The sequence below is a fragment of the Phyllobates terribilis genome, unplaced genomic scaffold (assembly GCF_046119375.1).
Source record: "Phyllobates terribilis strain yellow unplaced genomic scaffold, ASM4611937v1 Scaffold_9__5_contigs__length_417890890, whole genome shotgun sequence".
Classification (NCBI taxonomy): domain Eukaryota; kingdom Metazoa; phylum Chordata; class Amphibia; order Anura; family Dendrobatidae; genus Phyllobates; species Phyllobates terribilis.
Genome location: NW_027362769.1, coordinates 374,958,248 through 374,973,809, shown reverse-complemented (window position 1 = coordinate 374,973,809; position 15,562 = coordinate 374,958,248). Strand labels below are relative to the sequence as shown.

Sequence of the window (15,562 nt, the reverse complement as noted above, 5' to 3'; positions counted from 1 at the left end):
TTTTTTTATTTAGTACTTAGTGGGTTTTTTTTGCCCGTTTTTATTTTATTTGTCGCCTTTTTTAAAGTTTCTTTTATAAGTTCGCATTGTATTTTTTTTTTTTCTTTGGCTTTTCCAGCTGTTTTGGGCTCCTTCAGTTTTGCAACTTTTTAAAAACTTTTTAATAGTTCACCATTTTTCAACTTTTTTGGAATCCCTGGACTTTGGATTGCTCGACTGAATGAAAACTATCAACAAAGGCTTGTCTGGACTGGATGCCATTGTAACAAACCCTCAGCTGTGAGTACCCCACATTTCCTGGGTTAGTGATACTCGGTGACATCTGAGGAGCTTCATGACAAGAAACGAGGCAATTTTCCATTGTACGGTCCCCATTTGTATGAAGCCAGTGATGAGCGTCGCAGGGTAGATGAGGAGCGTCCCATCTGCTCGCCATTTCTCCAGGCGACAATAAATATCCAGTCCGTGGCTCAATGACCAAGCTGTCCTGTCAGCACCGCTCCCGAACGTCAAAAGGGGCTCATTCAATCAGACCCATTGTGCGGCCGTACACCTGATCTGCCATTATATCCTTGCTTGATAGGAATGATAGATAATGACTATTCAGAGTGAATTCTGGGAAAAAAAACAACACCAAAAGCTCATCGCTGAGAACGGGACAGTCTGGTGATGCCAATACGGTTACTGATCCCCCCATATGCTATACACATTAATCAGATTTACACTTGGGTCATGTAGCATAGAATAAAAGGATTTTAAAAACATAGTTTTTCTCCAGAAATAGCGCCACCCCTATCCACAGGTTGTTTGTGGTATTGCAGCTCATTTATTCTCTTGCCTGGATTTTCAGAAATCTTCCCTTCCATATGGCCCCTCCATACTGCAGCCACTTAAGGAAATGTGAAGCAGTTTACGGTAATCCCAAATTACTGTGCCTGAACCTGTCAGCCATTAGGTTTTCGAATTATTCCCACCCTCTCTCCCTCCCGCCGTTTGGCCTTGGATATGGAGTTCGCATTCTTGCAGCTCATCCACCTGTGACTCCATATTCATGGTCATGAGATGACGGAGCGACAGAGCTCAGCAAGAAGAAAGGCGAGAACACGGGAGGACAGAAAGTCCTGCAACTTCCTAATAGACGACGGGTCCGATTTGTCATTTGTTGGTTTTTAAGTCAGAGTCACTTATTATCTGACATTCTTATGCGCCAAATTCATCAAAATGGCGAGCACGGTTTAGGAATTCTGCGCAAAAATAAAAAATAAAAATATATAAAAAATAAATTAATTAAAAAAAGTATTTTTTTTTTCCTTCATTTAACCACTATTGTGACTTTTTAGAGCAAAAACAAAACAAAACTGCACAATAGATATATATATACCCCCCTTTTTTTTTTCTTCATTTTTCCACCCATTCCTGAACTATGGCGCACATACAGTTACATTAAGTGATCTGCTGTGCAAGTGCACCATCCAGTGGACATTCTTAGCTACTACAGTCTATAACAACATCCTATTGCGCAAATTTGGATGTGTCGCTCAGACACCTGTGAATCACGTACACTTGTTTTCACAGAACACGAACCTATAAAAGTTTATGATGCTAATCACATATATGTTTCTGCAATAAAAAAAAAAAAAAAAAATCAAAAAATATAAGATTACAAAATCAATATATAAAATAACAATCTATAGGCCGGTCATTAAGACCACTACACAACCAGGTCCTGTTGCTCATAGCAACCAATCAAAACTCAGCTTTCATTCCTCAAACTGCTCTGGCAAAATGTAAGCTGCGCTGTGATTGGTTACTACAGGCAACAAGGCCCAATTTCCCATTTTCTCCCCCCATGAACATAGAAAAACGTAGAACAGTCCGGTTTTCTCAAGAAAATAAGATTTTTAATTAAATTAGTGCAAAATATAAAGCATTGTTTTGTTTGTTTTTTTCCTTTACATGAGATCCAATAAAACGTGGAGCTTTTTTTTCCTCTTCAAACTGGTCAGAAAAGTGACGTGCCCCACCTAAGAAATCAAAAGTAGTCAAGCGGTTTTATTTTTTTTGTGACATAAATTGCTGCTGTGGTAAAATACTTCAGCGGCAAAACCATCACTACACCGTTATGTAAAAATGGTCGTGCTGAGATATGAAGCCATGATCCTGTTTACCTCCATATTGAAAGGGTTGCGCCACCCTGGTCTAAAGGCCGTGGTATTGCAGCATTCACAATAATCGGGCTGTAATGCAATACCATATACACCCAGCGGACAGGAGGGGCGCTGTTCTGTATACATATTCATCTCTTCTAAAAAAAAACTTTAAAAATATGGCAGATATCCACCAAGCATTTTGACCCAGGGGGCTACAATCATCTTAATGTAATTACATGAGGTCCATATTGACCACCATTATCACACTAGCGGCTAATAACCATTTACAATTAACCCTTTGCTGCCATCCCAGGCACTATCATCCATATAAAATAACCGGTGTGTATGATTCAGGCGAGGAGTGGGTGAGGTGCAGCTGGCGTACTGCGGGTGCATGGTGGGCGAGACAAGAAAGACGCTTTGAACCACGTCCGACGCCATCACGTATTTTTCTTCGGATGAGACGTCCGGCGGCGGCTTTACCTCATCCAATTCATCCGGTGACGGAGCGTCAGGAAGGTTCTGGGCGTCCAGCTGACGAGGAGGGTTATGGAGGCTCAATTAGCTCCCCCCTCATGGGCTTTGCCTGAAAAAGGAGAAAAAGGCAATTAATAAGGGGTTTTTGGGGGATCTATAGCAGGAAACAAGGCTGTAGTCAGCGACTGTGAAATATCCCAAGCCTTCCTGTTGTGGGAAGAAATGGCAGACGCAGACAATTTTCTTTTTTTTGCATTTTAAGTTTATTCCTCCTCTTGTTCCAAGAACTATAATTTTATTTTTTTGTCCACATTTTTTTTTTGCGGGATGAGTTGTAGTTTTGAATTATAGGATTTATTTTACTGTAAAATGCACTGAAAAATAAGAAAAAAAAATTAAAAGTGGAGTGAAATGGTGGAAGAAAAAAACAACGCAGTTCCATCATGGCTTTTTGGGCTTTGTTTTCCAAAGTGGGGTATAAGTGACCTGACAACATAATTCTACAGGTCAGTGACATTATGATAACAAAATTATCAACACTTTTTTTATTATTATTTTACTGGCTTAAAAAAAATTTAACAAATTGAAAAATAAAAAAAAATTGTTTGTGTATTTGTTTGTCTTGCCATTTTCTGAGACCCATAACTAATTTTTCCATTGAAGGAGAGGTGAGGTTTTTTTTGTGGCGCTGTAGTACCATTTTTGGGTATAGACGACATTTTGATCGCTTTATTTTTATTTTGCGGGGAGGCAATTCTAATGATTCAATCAGGTTTTTTTTCTCTACACCGCTTACCTTTCCGGTTTAAATAATTTTATTTTTTTCAGAGATCGGACTTTTTCAGACGCAGCAATGCTGAATAGTCTATTTTTTTTTTTATTTCATTCATTTTGGATGAGGAAAAGAAGATGGATTCAAGATGGTGTTTTTTTCTCTCTTTTTATCCGATCACTTTGGTTTTTTAAGTCGTCCCCTCTCCCAGGGAACTTGAGCCTGTGATCATTTATCTCTAGTACGATGTACTATACACTGAAGTATGGCAGTATAAGTAACAGTTTCCTACGGAGCCCAACATGTGGCTGGCATTCTCAGGGGCATCAAGATGGTGCCCCATTGGCACCCTGCAATCGTATCAGAGAAGGAAGGGGGATGATGGGCTCTATAACAGATGCGAGGGGAGGATAGTGCCAATTTACATGCCAAAGTGGTTAAACGGCAGCGATCAGACCTAGATCTGATCACTGCTGTTAGGATCAACCAACCGGGTCACGGCTTTTATTTCCAAACTTGCTCTGAAAAATTAATACAGAAATCTGATTGGTTGCTAATGCAACTGCTATCCCCCCCCCCCCCTTCCCCTTCAGCTGCCTCTCGTCACCACTTGAGGGCGATCAGTATATAGCTGAATATGGCTCCTCTAAACCTTAAAGGCTTTAGTCTCGGACGCTGCTCCAGGGGGCTTGTTAAGGTCTACAGTGCTGACGTCACATCGACAGCACTGCAGCCAATCAGTGAGCTCAGCAGCGCTGCCTGAGTGGATGGCACACGCTGGTCCTTGAGATGGTGAGTAAAAAAATTTTCTTGTTAAGAGACCACTGCACAGTTTTCTCTCCATGTCTGACAGCCATTCCATTCCAGTGTCAGTTGAATTCCAACCACAGTCCACCTCATTCTACTTAATGTGCTTCTGATTAGGTGATCACCTGAACCAAATCTTATGTAACGAGGGAAAGTATAAAAAACACTGCTGTGGTCTTCACAATCCTCTTGCAATAGGACAAGGTGGAGGGCAAAACAAGTGCTAGGAATAGCCCAAAAGTAATTTGAATGAAAAAATAACCTTTAACCATGCCAAAGAAGCTGAAAAGAAAAGTCTTGAGTGAGGAAAAGAAGGGCTGAATTCTGGCTTCTCTAGCAGAGGGATACAGTGAGCGTCATGTTGCCTCCATCCTTAAAATTTCAAAGACGGCAGTCCATTACAAGAGGGTCAAACAGCAGACATTGGGGACAACAAAGCTACAGACCGGCAGAGGGCGAAAGCGACTCTCCACTGACCGGGATGACCGCCATCTTATTTGAATGTCACTCAGCAACCGCAGGATGACATCAAGTGACCTACAAAAGGAATGGCGAATGGCAGCTGGGGTGAAGTGCACGGCAAGAACAGTTCATAACGGGCTCCTGGAGTCCTCAAGTCATGTAAAGCTAGAAAAAAGCCTTTCATCAATGAGAAGCAAAGGAGAGCCAGGCTGAAGTTTGCCAAAGACCATAAGGATTGTACCATAGAGGACTGGAGTAAGGTAATCTTCTCTGGTGAGTCTAATTTTCAGCTTTGCCCAACACCTGGTCGTCTAATGATCAGACGGAGACCTGAAGACGCATACAAGCCACAGTGTCTTGCACCCACTGTGAAATTTGGTGGCGGATCGGTGATGATCTGGAGATGCTTCAGCAAGGCTGGAATTGGGCAAGTTAATCTTTGTGAAGGGCGTATGAATCAAGCTGCATACAAGGTTATCCTTGAAAAACACTTCCTTCTGCTCAGGCAATGTTCCCCAACTCTGAGGACTGGTTTCTCCAGCAGGACAATGCCCCATGCCACACAGCTAGGTCAATCAATGTGTGGCTGAAAGAGCACCACATCAAGACCCTGTCATGGCCAGCCCAATCTCCAGACCTGAACCCCATTGAAAACCTCTGGAATATAATCAAGAGGAAAATTGATAGTCACAAGCATAGGCGGATTATAATGAGGGCAATCTGGGCTACCGCCCGGGGCCCCGAACCTCCGAGGTGTCTATGGCCAGATTGCCCTCATTATATGTGCGGCGCCGCGGCACATACCGGCAGACAGTGGAGGGGGTTCCCCTGGACCGCTCCCCCAGCAGCGGCGCACGGCCGCAGCTTCTTCTTCGGCTGGGCCAGCACTGCAGCAGTTAACTTCCCTGTGCTGGCCCGGCCGCGTCACTGCTAGGAGACACGGCCCTGTGCGCAGCCGTGTCTCCTAGCTGTGACGTCACGCAGTGCGCACCCGGCCTGCAGTGCTGCACCGGAAAAGAGCAGGAGGACTGGAGCAGAGCCGGGGGATGGCGAGTGTGTGTGTGTGTATAGGCAGATATCATTGTGTGATGTCTGCTTATATGGATTTTTGTGTTTCAGATGTGTTTATGTGTGTATGTATATGTTTGTGTGTGTGCGTGACTGCGTGCGGCCTCCTGCTGAGTATAGATGGCGCCGTGCGGCCTCCTGCTGTCTCTGAGGGGGGGGGGGCGCCGTGCGGCCTCCCGCTGTGTATAGATGGCGCCGTGCGGCCTCCCGCTGTGTATAGATAGTGCCGTGCGGCCACCCGCTGTATATAGATCGCGCAGTGCGGCCTCCCGCTGTGTATAGATGGCGCCGTGTGCGGCCTCCTGCTGTGTGTAGATGGCGCCGTGTGCGGCCTCCTGCTGTGTGTAGATGGCGCCGTGTGCGGCCTCCTGCTGTGTATAGACGGCGCCGTGTGCGGCCTCCTGCTGTGTATAGATGGCGCCGTGTGCGGCCTCCTGCTGTGTATAGATGGCGCCGTGTGCGGCCTCCTGCTGTGTATAGATGGCGCCGTGTGCGGCCTCCTGCTGTGTATAGATGGCGCCGTGCGGCCTCCTGCTGTGTATAGATGGCGCCGTGTGCGGCCTCCTGCTGTGTATAGATGGCGCCGTGTGCGGCCTCCTGCTGTGTATAGATGGCGCCGTGTGCGGCCTCCTGCTGTGTATAGATGGCGCCGTGTGCGGCCTCCTGCTGTGTATAGATGGCGCCGTGTGCGGCCTCCTGCTGTGTATAGATGGCGCCGTGTGCGGCCTCCTGCTGTGTATAGATGGCGCCGTGTGCGGCCTCCTGCTGTGTATAGATGGCGCCGTGCGGCCTCCTGCTGTGTATAGATGGCGCCGTGTGCGGCCTCCTGCTGTGTATAGATGGCGCCGTGTGCGGCCTCCTGCTGTGTATAGATGGCGCCGTGTGCGGCCTCCTGCTGTGTATAGATGGCGCCGTGCGGCCTCCTGCTGTGTATAGATGGCGCCGTGCGGCCTCCTGCTGTGTATAGATGGCGCCGTGTGCGGCCTCCTGCTGTGTATAGATGGCGCCGTGTGCGGCCTCCTGCTGTGTATAGATGGCGCCGTGTGCGGCCTCCTGCTGTGTATAGATGGCGCCGTGTGCGGCCTCCTGCTGTGTATAGATGGCGCCGTGTGCGGCCTCCTGCTGTGTATAGATGGCGCCGTGTGCGGCCTCCTGCTGTGTATAGATGGCTACGTGTGCTCAATAGGCTATGTGCCCACGATGCAGAAATGCTCCGTATTTTTTTTTTTGAGCGTTTCTGCATCTCCCTGGCAGAAAAAACGCATGCGGATTGTACATGTGGATTGTACATGCGGATTTTACATGCGTTTTTCCTGCCAGGGACATGCGGATGTGAAGCCTTCTTCACTTGCATTTCTGCATGCGGGTTGACAAGCGCTTTCCAAGCGATTTTAGCATCACTTGGAAAGTGCTTGACAACTTGGTCACACTATATAAATCCATACAACCGGCATGGATTTATATAGTGTGACCGTAAAAGAATGGTAAAAAATAAAAAATATATAATTACCTTCTGATGGCCTGTCGACGTCAGCGGTTGCGTGACCCGTCACATAACTAAATGATGTCACGGCAGGTCCTTTTCAGACCATCGTGAGCTGCCGGCAAGCCAGGACGCATCGGATAAAGACAACGGGGGCCATCAGAAGGTAAGTATAATATTTATTTTTTATTCTTTTTTTACAGGTTCTATGGTACCCGGGTCCGGAGGAGAGTCTCCTGTCCTCCACACCCGGGTACCATCTGCACATTGAAAAGCATGGATTCTGCATGTACAGATGCAGTGATGCGGATTCCATACGTTCTAATGCAAGTCAATGACGTCGAAAGCGCCGCGCTTCCGCAAAATAATTGCTAGTGCTGCATTTTTTTCCGCAATGATAATCCGCAGCGGAAATTTCGGCAGCATGTGCACAGCACATGCGGATTATCATTGGGGAACATGGCAGACCTTCTACTAAGCGCTTTTTAAGCGTTTCTGCAGCGGAAATGCCGCTGCAGAAACGCTTAAAAAACGCATAGTGGGCACACAGCCTAAAAAAAAATATTATTCTAATTAATATTGTGCCAAATTAATTTCACGTGAACTATCACATGATCTATCACAGGGGATCATGTGACATGTCACATGATACATCAGGGGTGTGTGTGTGTGTGTGTGTGTGTGTGTGTGTGTGTACACACGTCTTCTAAACTGCCCGGAGCCCTTGCTACTCTTAATCCACCCCCTGGTCACAAGCCATCAAACAAAGAACTGCTTACATTATTGTGCCAGGAGTGGCATAAGGTCACCCAAAAGCAGCGTGAAAGACTGGTGGAAAGCAGCCAAGACGCATGAAAGCTGTGATTAAAATTCATGGTTATTCCACCAAATATTGATTTCTGAACTCTTCCCGAGTTAAAACACGAGTATTGTTGTTTCTAAATGAATAAGAACTTGTTTTCTTTGCATTATCTGAGGTCTGAAAGCACGGTTTCTCTGCTTCTCTGTTTCTTTTTTATTATTCTGACGCTTTCTCATTTGCTGCAAATATATACAAAATTGAATTTTGGAGACATGTTGTCAGTAGTTTATAGAATAAAATAACAATGTACATTTTACTCAAATATACCTATAAAGAGAAAAATCAGAGAAACTGAAAATTTTGCAGTGGTCTCTTTAATTTGATAGTCATTACCTTTGGGGACGAACTTAATTGAGCTGCTGAATATTCAGAAGCGAGACTGGCCTTTCTTCGGACCATCGTTTAGGAACTCATGACCAAGTCCATTGCCGCATTTCCCACACGAGACCTATTGGAGGAAAAAAAAAAAAAAAATTGCGAATGGTGTTAAATCTTCTTCTTAAAAAAAGGGAGAAAAACTGCAAAGTGCTTGTAAAAAAAATAAATAAAAATAAAATAAAATTTAGCCATTTGACGCTTATTACGATTCATCTCCGTTTAAGAATATAAGTATTTTTAATTCTAGAATTTACTGTTTGTTGCCTAGGTTACCTGCCACCGCTGTAGTCTATCAGTGGTGACAGATTTCCTAGGCATAAAGCGCATGCAGTTTACTATACAGCTTGAAAATTCAGCTCTAAAGCTGGCCAGATTGCAGGATCCAGCCATCTTTGGTGCTCCCGTGCTTCTCCGATGCTGCAGAAGCAAAGACTGTGCTTGTGACGACGTTGGTCTGAACTATCAATCTTCAGGAGCACATTGTCCTCTAGGACGCAGAAGAGTGGTGCATCCTAAAGACAAAAAAGATTTGCAACTCCTTTAGTAGCCCGGGATAATGATAATGGCCACAGCTGTAATCAGAATGCATGGCATACCTAGGGCATCAACTATGCAATGCACAAAGAATAAAAGGAAGTGGTGAAACTACAACTCCCAGCATGCCCAGATCACTTAGGCTGACTTAGGCAGAGTCCTCTTCTTGCCATTTCTTACCTTCAGAGCATTGGGTCGCTCCACATACTTGGAGACGCTGTCATGGTGGATGGTTTCGGAGAAGGCGGGCCACGGGGAGGAGTGCTCGAACTTGGTGCGGCTGTTGAACAGCTCATACCCGCACTTGGCACACACATAGACCCCTAAAGGGAGAGCAAAATACCATTACTAGCCATAATAAGTACACGACTGTATCATTTAGGCTACGTTCCCATGATGAGCTTTTGATCTTGCACCATTTCTGCATCCATAAAGTAAAATAAGTTACTTGAAGTTTTTTTTTCCTTTAGAAAATATGCAGAATAAAAAAAAAAAAAAAAACCTCATCGTGGGAGGATAGCATTAGGCTATGTTCACACGTGTTTTGTTGCGTTTTTTTTTTAACACAAATTAAAAGCCGCTTTTTACAGTACCAGCAAATGCTATGCGATTTCAGAAATCCCATGCACACACACTTTATTTTTTTTCCCTGATTGAATTGGGAAACTGCAGCATGTCACTTATTTCACAGTTTTTGCAGCTTTTTTTCACCCATATATAAAGCAGTAAAAAAAGCCAGGAAAACCTGCTTTTTGTCTGCAGCTTTTTACTGCCAAGAAATCAAATTTTGGCTGCAGAAAAAAAAGCAACGTTTGAACATAGCCTAAAACTTCTGCAACTTTTTAATACACTTTCTGTTGCAATTTCTCACCACTTTCAAGATCTTCGCTTGCCATATTTTTCAGGGGGCGTTAATTTTTTTTTTGTCTTGTGATCTTTGTTGCCATTTTTTTTGCAACAGATTCTCCAAATCGGGAGTCGGTTCTTGGACTTTGAGTGAAATAAAAAATGGCTTACGTCCGGAGGAAGAGAGCGCTGCTGCTCTCCCTCTTCCTCCAGGCATCTGCGATACGTCCGAAGGTGGGGAAAATGGATCGGCTGCAGATTGGCCGCAGGGTTCACGCTCCGTCACACTGTTATGCGATCACTTGGGTAGACAGTGCTGACTCCGCTGGATCGACACCGGAAGGGAGTGAAAGTGTTGTGATCTTAAAAAAATGACTTTGGCACAAAGTATTGGTGACCTGCAAAATTTGTGTGCCCGCTGCTCTCGGCAGAATGCAGGCTGCCATAAACAGCACACTATATCCCGCTAATACATATGTAAATGGAGTAATAGAGACTTGATCAGGAAGTTGCTTAACTAGTAATTCCTTGAAATAAAGCACAAGGGAAGTCTTGCCTCATATCCTCCCCGAGCGGCTTTATACTTCCCCTCCCTGTATCCTGTGCACTCAATGCCCCTTGCAAAACTTCTGCCGCAACAACAATCAGTGATCAATTCCTGGAACGTGTCCTCTGAGCAGCGCACATTATAGGTAATGGGTAACCACAGCTGGAATTCAGTCATCTTCATGGTTTACAGAGTGACACCAACTCATCATGGACGGAAATCTGCTCCCAAAATGTCACAGGGATTCGATTTTTTTTATTGTTGTTTACTAAATTTGCCAATAGTGCGACTTTAACCAGATTGTAAAAGATGTCGGCTTACCTCCAAAAACAGCGCCACACCTGTCCACAGGTCGTGCATGGTATTGCAACTCAGCACCATTCACTTTAACTGAGCCGAGCTGTAATACTGGACACCACCTATAGACAGGTGTGGCGCTGTTTCTAGAAGAAAGTTATGGTTTTAATTCTTCTATTATGTAATGCTAGGTGTACAGGTCACAAGGTCCGTTCTCCTATCTTATCAGCGTCACTTTCACCTGCTCCTCAAGACATGGAGTTCAGAGGAAACTCCGTGACCTCTTCTTTTTCTTTGCATATGCATCAGGTATGTGCTAGATTTTTCACACTGGCGCTTTAGAGAAGAGTGAAGCTGCAGTGTAAAGCATGAGATTTGAACTGTGCAGCAACCTGAGCACATTTTAGACTAGGGGCACATTCATGTCTGTGCAAATCGATCCAAACACGGTCTGCAATGCACAGGCTGGCCGTGGGTATCCCGACAGGGAGTAGTGGCCAGTCCATGCATTGCAGACCTGGCTGGGATCGATTTGCACAGATGTCAGAATAAGCCTGAAGGGCCGGATTTATTTATTTATTTATTTTTTATCTGTGCCTTATTCTTCTTTTGCAGGTCTATTTTGTAGGAGTTCATTATTTATTTATTTTTTTTATGTCCGTCATGTGGGTTTTCCAGATGTTTTCTGACGATTCATCAATTGCAACTTTTTTTTAAAAAAAAGTCAAAGTTTTCACACAAATGTAATACAATCCAGCTCCCCATACTTTAGATCTAAGGCTATGTTCACACATTATGTTTTATTCAGCATTTTTTTAATGCAAATTTTCAGCTGTGTTTTGAAGTACCAGCAAAGTTTATGAAGTTCCAGAAATCTCATGTGCACACACCATCTTTTCTTTGTTCAGGATTTTGTGCTTTGCATGTTTTTTTTTGAAAGATAGAGCATGTCACTTACATGGGAAGTAATGGGTGGTGAAAAAAACACTGAAAAAACACAGGTGTCAAGTTTTCAGCATTTTTTTTTTGCATAAACCAGAATGAGATGGTTTTTTTTTGTTTTTTTTTCCCCACTTTATGTACATGCATGACAGACAAAAGAACAGTGAAAAACACACACAACAAACAAAAAAAAGCAAGAAAACAGCAACAAAAATCCTGAACAACCTCCTGGCAAGAGATCAGGTTTTGCTGCAGAAAATGAACGCAGAAAAAAAACATGATGTGTGAACATTTTTGCAAAAATTTTGCAACATTTTAGCAAGACATACAACTTTTTTTTTTTTTTTTACTAAAGAGGTCACAAAAAAAGGCTTCATTCGTAACTCGCAAGGTTTCTTTTTTTAATCTTATAGTATTCATTGAATTTTACAAGAAAAAAAAACGCCCTTTATTTTTGCCTTTACACATTTTTGTGCCTTTTTTACAGCAAACAGGTGCCTGTTCCATTGAAGTATTGCAAAAATTTCAGATGTAAATAAATGCACTCCGGGGAGGACAGGACTGGAGTTACATTTTGCAATTATTTTAAAAGTTGCAATTAAAAATGAGGGGGGGGGGGGGATAAACTTAAAAAAAAAAAAAAAAAAAAAAAAAAAAAGGCACAAATGCAATAAAGAATCAGACAATGCAGCCAAGCAGCCCTGTGCTGAAAGGGATGAACTTAAAAAAAAAAAAACTATAATGATGGTTTCCTTCAAGAAAAAAAATACCGCAAATAGCAAATGTTCACAGTTGAGCAACACTGTTGTCCATGGGAAAACATTAACGTCACACCCAGAAACCCTGAGAAATGTCACCCTGCTGCCTTACCGCCTCATCACCCAGAAACCCGGAGAATAAATGTCATCCTGCTGCCTTACCGCCTCATCACCCAGAAACCCTGAGAATAAATGTCATCCTGCTGCCTTACCGCCTCATCACCCAGAAACCCTGAGAATAAATGTCACCCTGCTGCCTTACCGCCTCATCACCCAGAAACCCGGAGAATAAATGTCATTCTGCTGCCTTACCGCCTCATCACCCAGAAACCCGGAGAATAAATGTCATCCTGCTGCCTTACCGCCTCATCACCCAGAAACCCGGAGAATAAATGTCATCCTGCTGCCTTACCGCCTCATCACCCAGAAACCCTGAGAATACATGTCATCCTGCTGCCTTACCGCCTCATCACCCAGAAACCCTGAGAATAAATGTCACCCTGCTGCCTTACCGCCTCATCACCCAGAAACCCGGAGAATAAATGTCATTCTGCTGCCTTACCGCCTCATCACCCAGAAACCCGGAGAATAAATGTCATCCTGCTGCCTTACCGCCTCATCACCCAGAAACCCTGAGAATAAATGTCACCCTGCTGCCTTACCGCCTCATCACCCAGAAACCCTGAGAATAAATGTCACCCTGCTGCCTTACCGCCTCATCACCCAGAAACCCGGAGAATAAATGTCATTCTGCTGCCTTACCGCCTCATCACCCAGAAACCCTGAGAATAAATGTCACCCTGCTGCCTTACCGCCTCATCACCCAGAAACCCTGAGAATAAATGTCACCCTGCTGCCTTACCGCCTCATCACCCAGAAACCCTGAGAATAAATGTCACCCTGCTGCCTTACCGCCTCATCACCCAGAAACCCGGAGAATAAATGTCATTCTGCTGCCTTACCGCCTCATCACCCAGAAACCCTGAGAATAAATGTCACCCTGCTGCCTTACCGCCTCATCACCCAGAAACCCTGAGAATAAATGTCACCCTGCTGCCTTACCGCCTCATCACCCAGAAACCCTGAGAATAAATGTCACCCTGCTGCCTTACCGCCTCATCACCCAGAAACCCTGAGAATAAATGTCACCCTGCTGCCTTACCGCCTCATCACCCAGAAACCCTGAGAATAAATGTCACCCTGCTGCCTTACCACCTCATCACCCAGAAACCCTGAGAAATGTCACCCTGCTGCCTTACCACCTCATCACCCAGAAACCCTGAGAATAAATGTCACCCTGCTGCCTTACCGCCTCATCACCCAGAAACCCTGAGAAATGTCACCCTGCTGCCTTGCCACCTCATTGCAAATGCATTACAAAAACTGCATGGTGCTGCAGGTGTGAACACAGCCATCCTGAAGAACATATCCCCTGCCTGCTGCTCTCCAGCTGTTGTGGAACTACAATTCCCAGCATGCTATATAATGTCTGTATGACTCTGATGACCACAAGTGCTCTATACCCCATTACATTAGATAACATCATTACACAAGCAGTGCAAGTAACTTTTTGCAGGCTTTGATTGACAGGCAGCTCCTCTCCCCTCCTATAAAGTGATCAGTAAAGTCGTCATTACCATTCTCGAAGTGATCTTTATAGATCTCCCCACCAAAGAACGAGCAGAATGACATGGCGTTGCTCCACGGAACCGTTTAATCTTGACCCTCGCCGGCCACCACCTCTCACTCTGGAACACACCGGTCGTCAGGATCTTGTATAAAGCTCTACAGTGGAGGGGGCGGGGCATTACGTCATCAGCAGGCGTGTCTGCGTCTTTGCCTGCGTGTTGTCCGCATTTGGCGGCCATTTTGGTTGGGGAAGGAATCTTTATATGGCTATGTGCCCACGTTGCATTTATGAAGCAGAAAATTTCTGCTGCATAAATGCAAGTCCTCTCCCGGAAAAACGCATGCGGAATTCCGCACGCGTTTATCGCCCATTTTTCGCGCGTTTATCACGCGTTTTCCACATGCGGAATTGCCTTGCGTTTTTTATGCATTGGACTAAGGCAATTCCGCTTGCGGAAACGCAAAATTAAATGACATGCTGCGGATTTTTGAACGCGGCATAAACGCTGCGGAAAAATCCGCAGCATGTGCATAGAACTTGCGGAATCCCATTGGGGACCATGGGGTGCGGATATACATGCGTTTTTCAAGCGTTTACGCTGCGGAAATTCCGCAGCATATACGCTTGAAAAATGCTACGTGGGCACACAGCCTATAAGTTGAGAGTGTCGCTCTGTGTTTTTTTCCATAATGCTGCAATTTGAGGTTACTGCTGCTATTACCTCACTGGAGGGAATTTTTCCATCTTAGTTGTTTTGTTATTAGGCAAGGCTTGGTATGCTTTTATGCAAGAGGTTGCATCAGCTAGTTCCCTGTTTTGTAACATAAAGTCAATATCCTGGAGGTATAATGGTAAAATGCGTCTAAATAAACACCTCCAATGTAACCGTAAGACTAGGATTAGCGGGGACGCGCCTGGTAGTAACATAAATACATTAATGGGGGGTATACTCATCTCCCAAGAGCGTATCCCCAATATATAGTAGGTGTGATTATAATATTAGCAACTATCTCCAATTAGAAATGTAGTATAGTTCTCCTAATTAGCTATGTCATTTACCCCATATACAGGGCTTTGCAGTAGCTTAGGTATCCATGGTTACAACTAATAACTAACTGTCATTATTTGAGTGGTTGTAAACATGGATACCTAAGCTACTGCAATGCCCTGCACATGAGGTATGCAACATAGCTAATCAGAAGAACTATCCTACATTTCTAATTGGAGATATTTGCTATTATAATTATTACACCTGCTACATATTGGAATAGGATCTTGGAGATGGGAATACCCCTTTAAGAATGGAAATAAAAGGGTTCAATGTGCACCAGTTTCCCATATTCCACTTTTTCAGTGGTTCCCATACAAGAGAGCGTTTTGGAGGTGTCTTAATATCTATACCAGCCATAAGAGAACCCAAAAGTGCCAGCCAGACCACCAGCAGCAATGTGCCAGTCATTGTGGACCTTAAAAGGAGTTTACTAGCCACAGAGGAAGCCATACAGTACAGACCAAAAGTTTGGACACACCTTCTTATTTAAAGATTTTT

General features: G+C 44.4%; 1 protein-coding gene across 2 annotated transcripts; it reads right to left on the bottom strand.

Annotated features, from left to right (window-relative positions):
- Window positions 1-1,879: 1,879 nt before the first annotated feature.
- On the bottom strand, window positions 1,880-14,192 carry MSRB1 (methionine sulfoxide reductase B1). Of its 2 annotated transcripts, none has more exons than XM_073648408.1 (4): window positions 14,021-14,192; window positions 9,174-9,316; window positions 8,415-8,529; window positions 1,880-2,736 (listed from the first exon to the last, which is right to left on the bottom strand). In XM_073648408.1, the coding sequence occupies exons 1-4, from the start codon at window positions 14,073-14,075 to the stop codon at window positions 2,708-2,710; spliced, it is 342 nt and encodes a 113-aa protein (XP_073504509.1). In that variant the 5' UTR covers window positions 14,076-14,192; the 3' UTR covers window positions 1,880-2,707. The 2 variants fall into 2 exon arrangements, with proteins under 2 accessions (XP_073504509.1, XP_073504510.1); XM_073648409.1 differs by lacking the exon at window positions 1,880-2,736 and adding an exon at window positions 8,114-8,260.
- Between the last annotated feature and the right edge of the window lie 1,370 nt (window positions 14,193-15,562).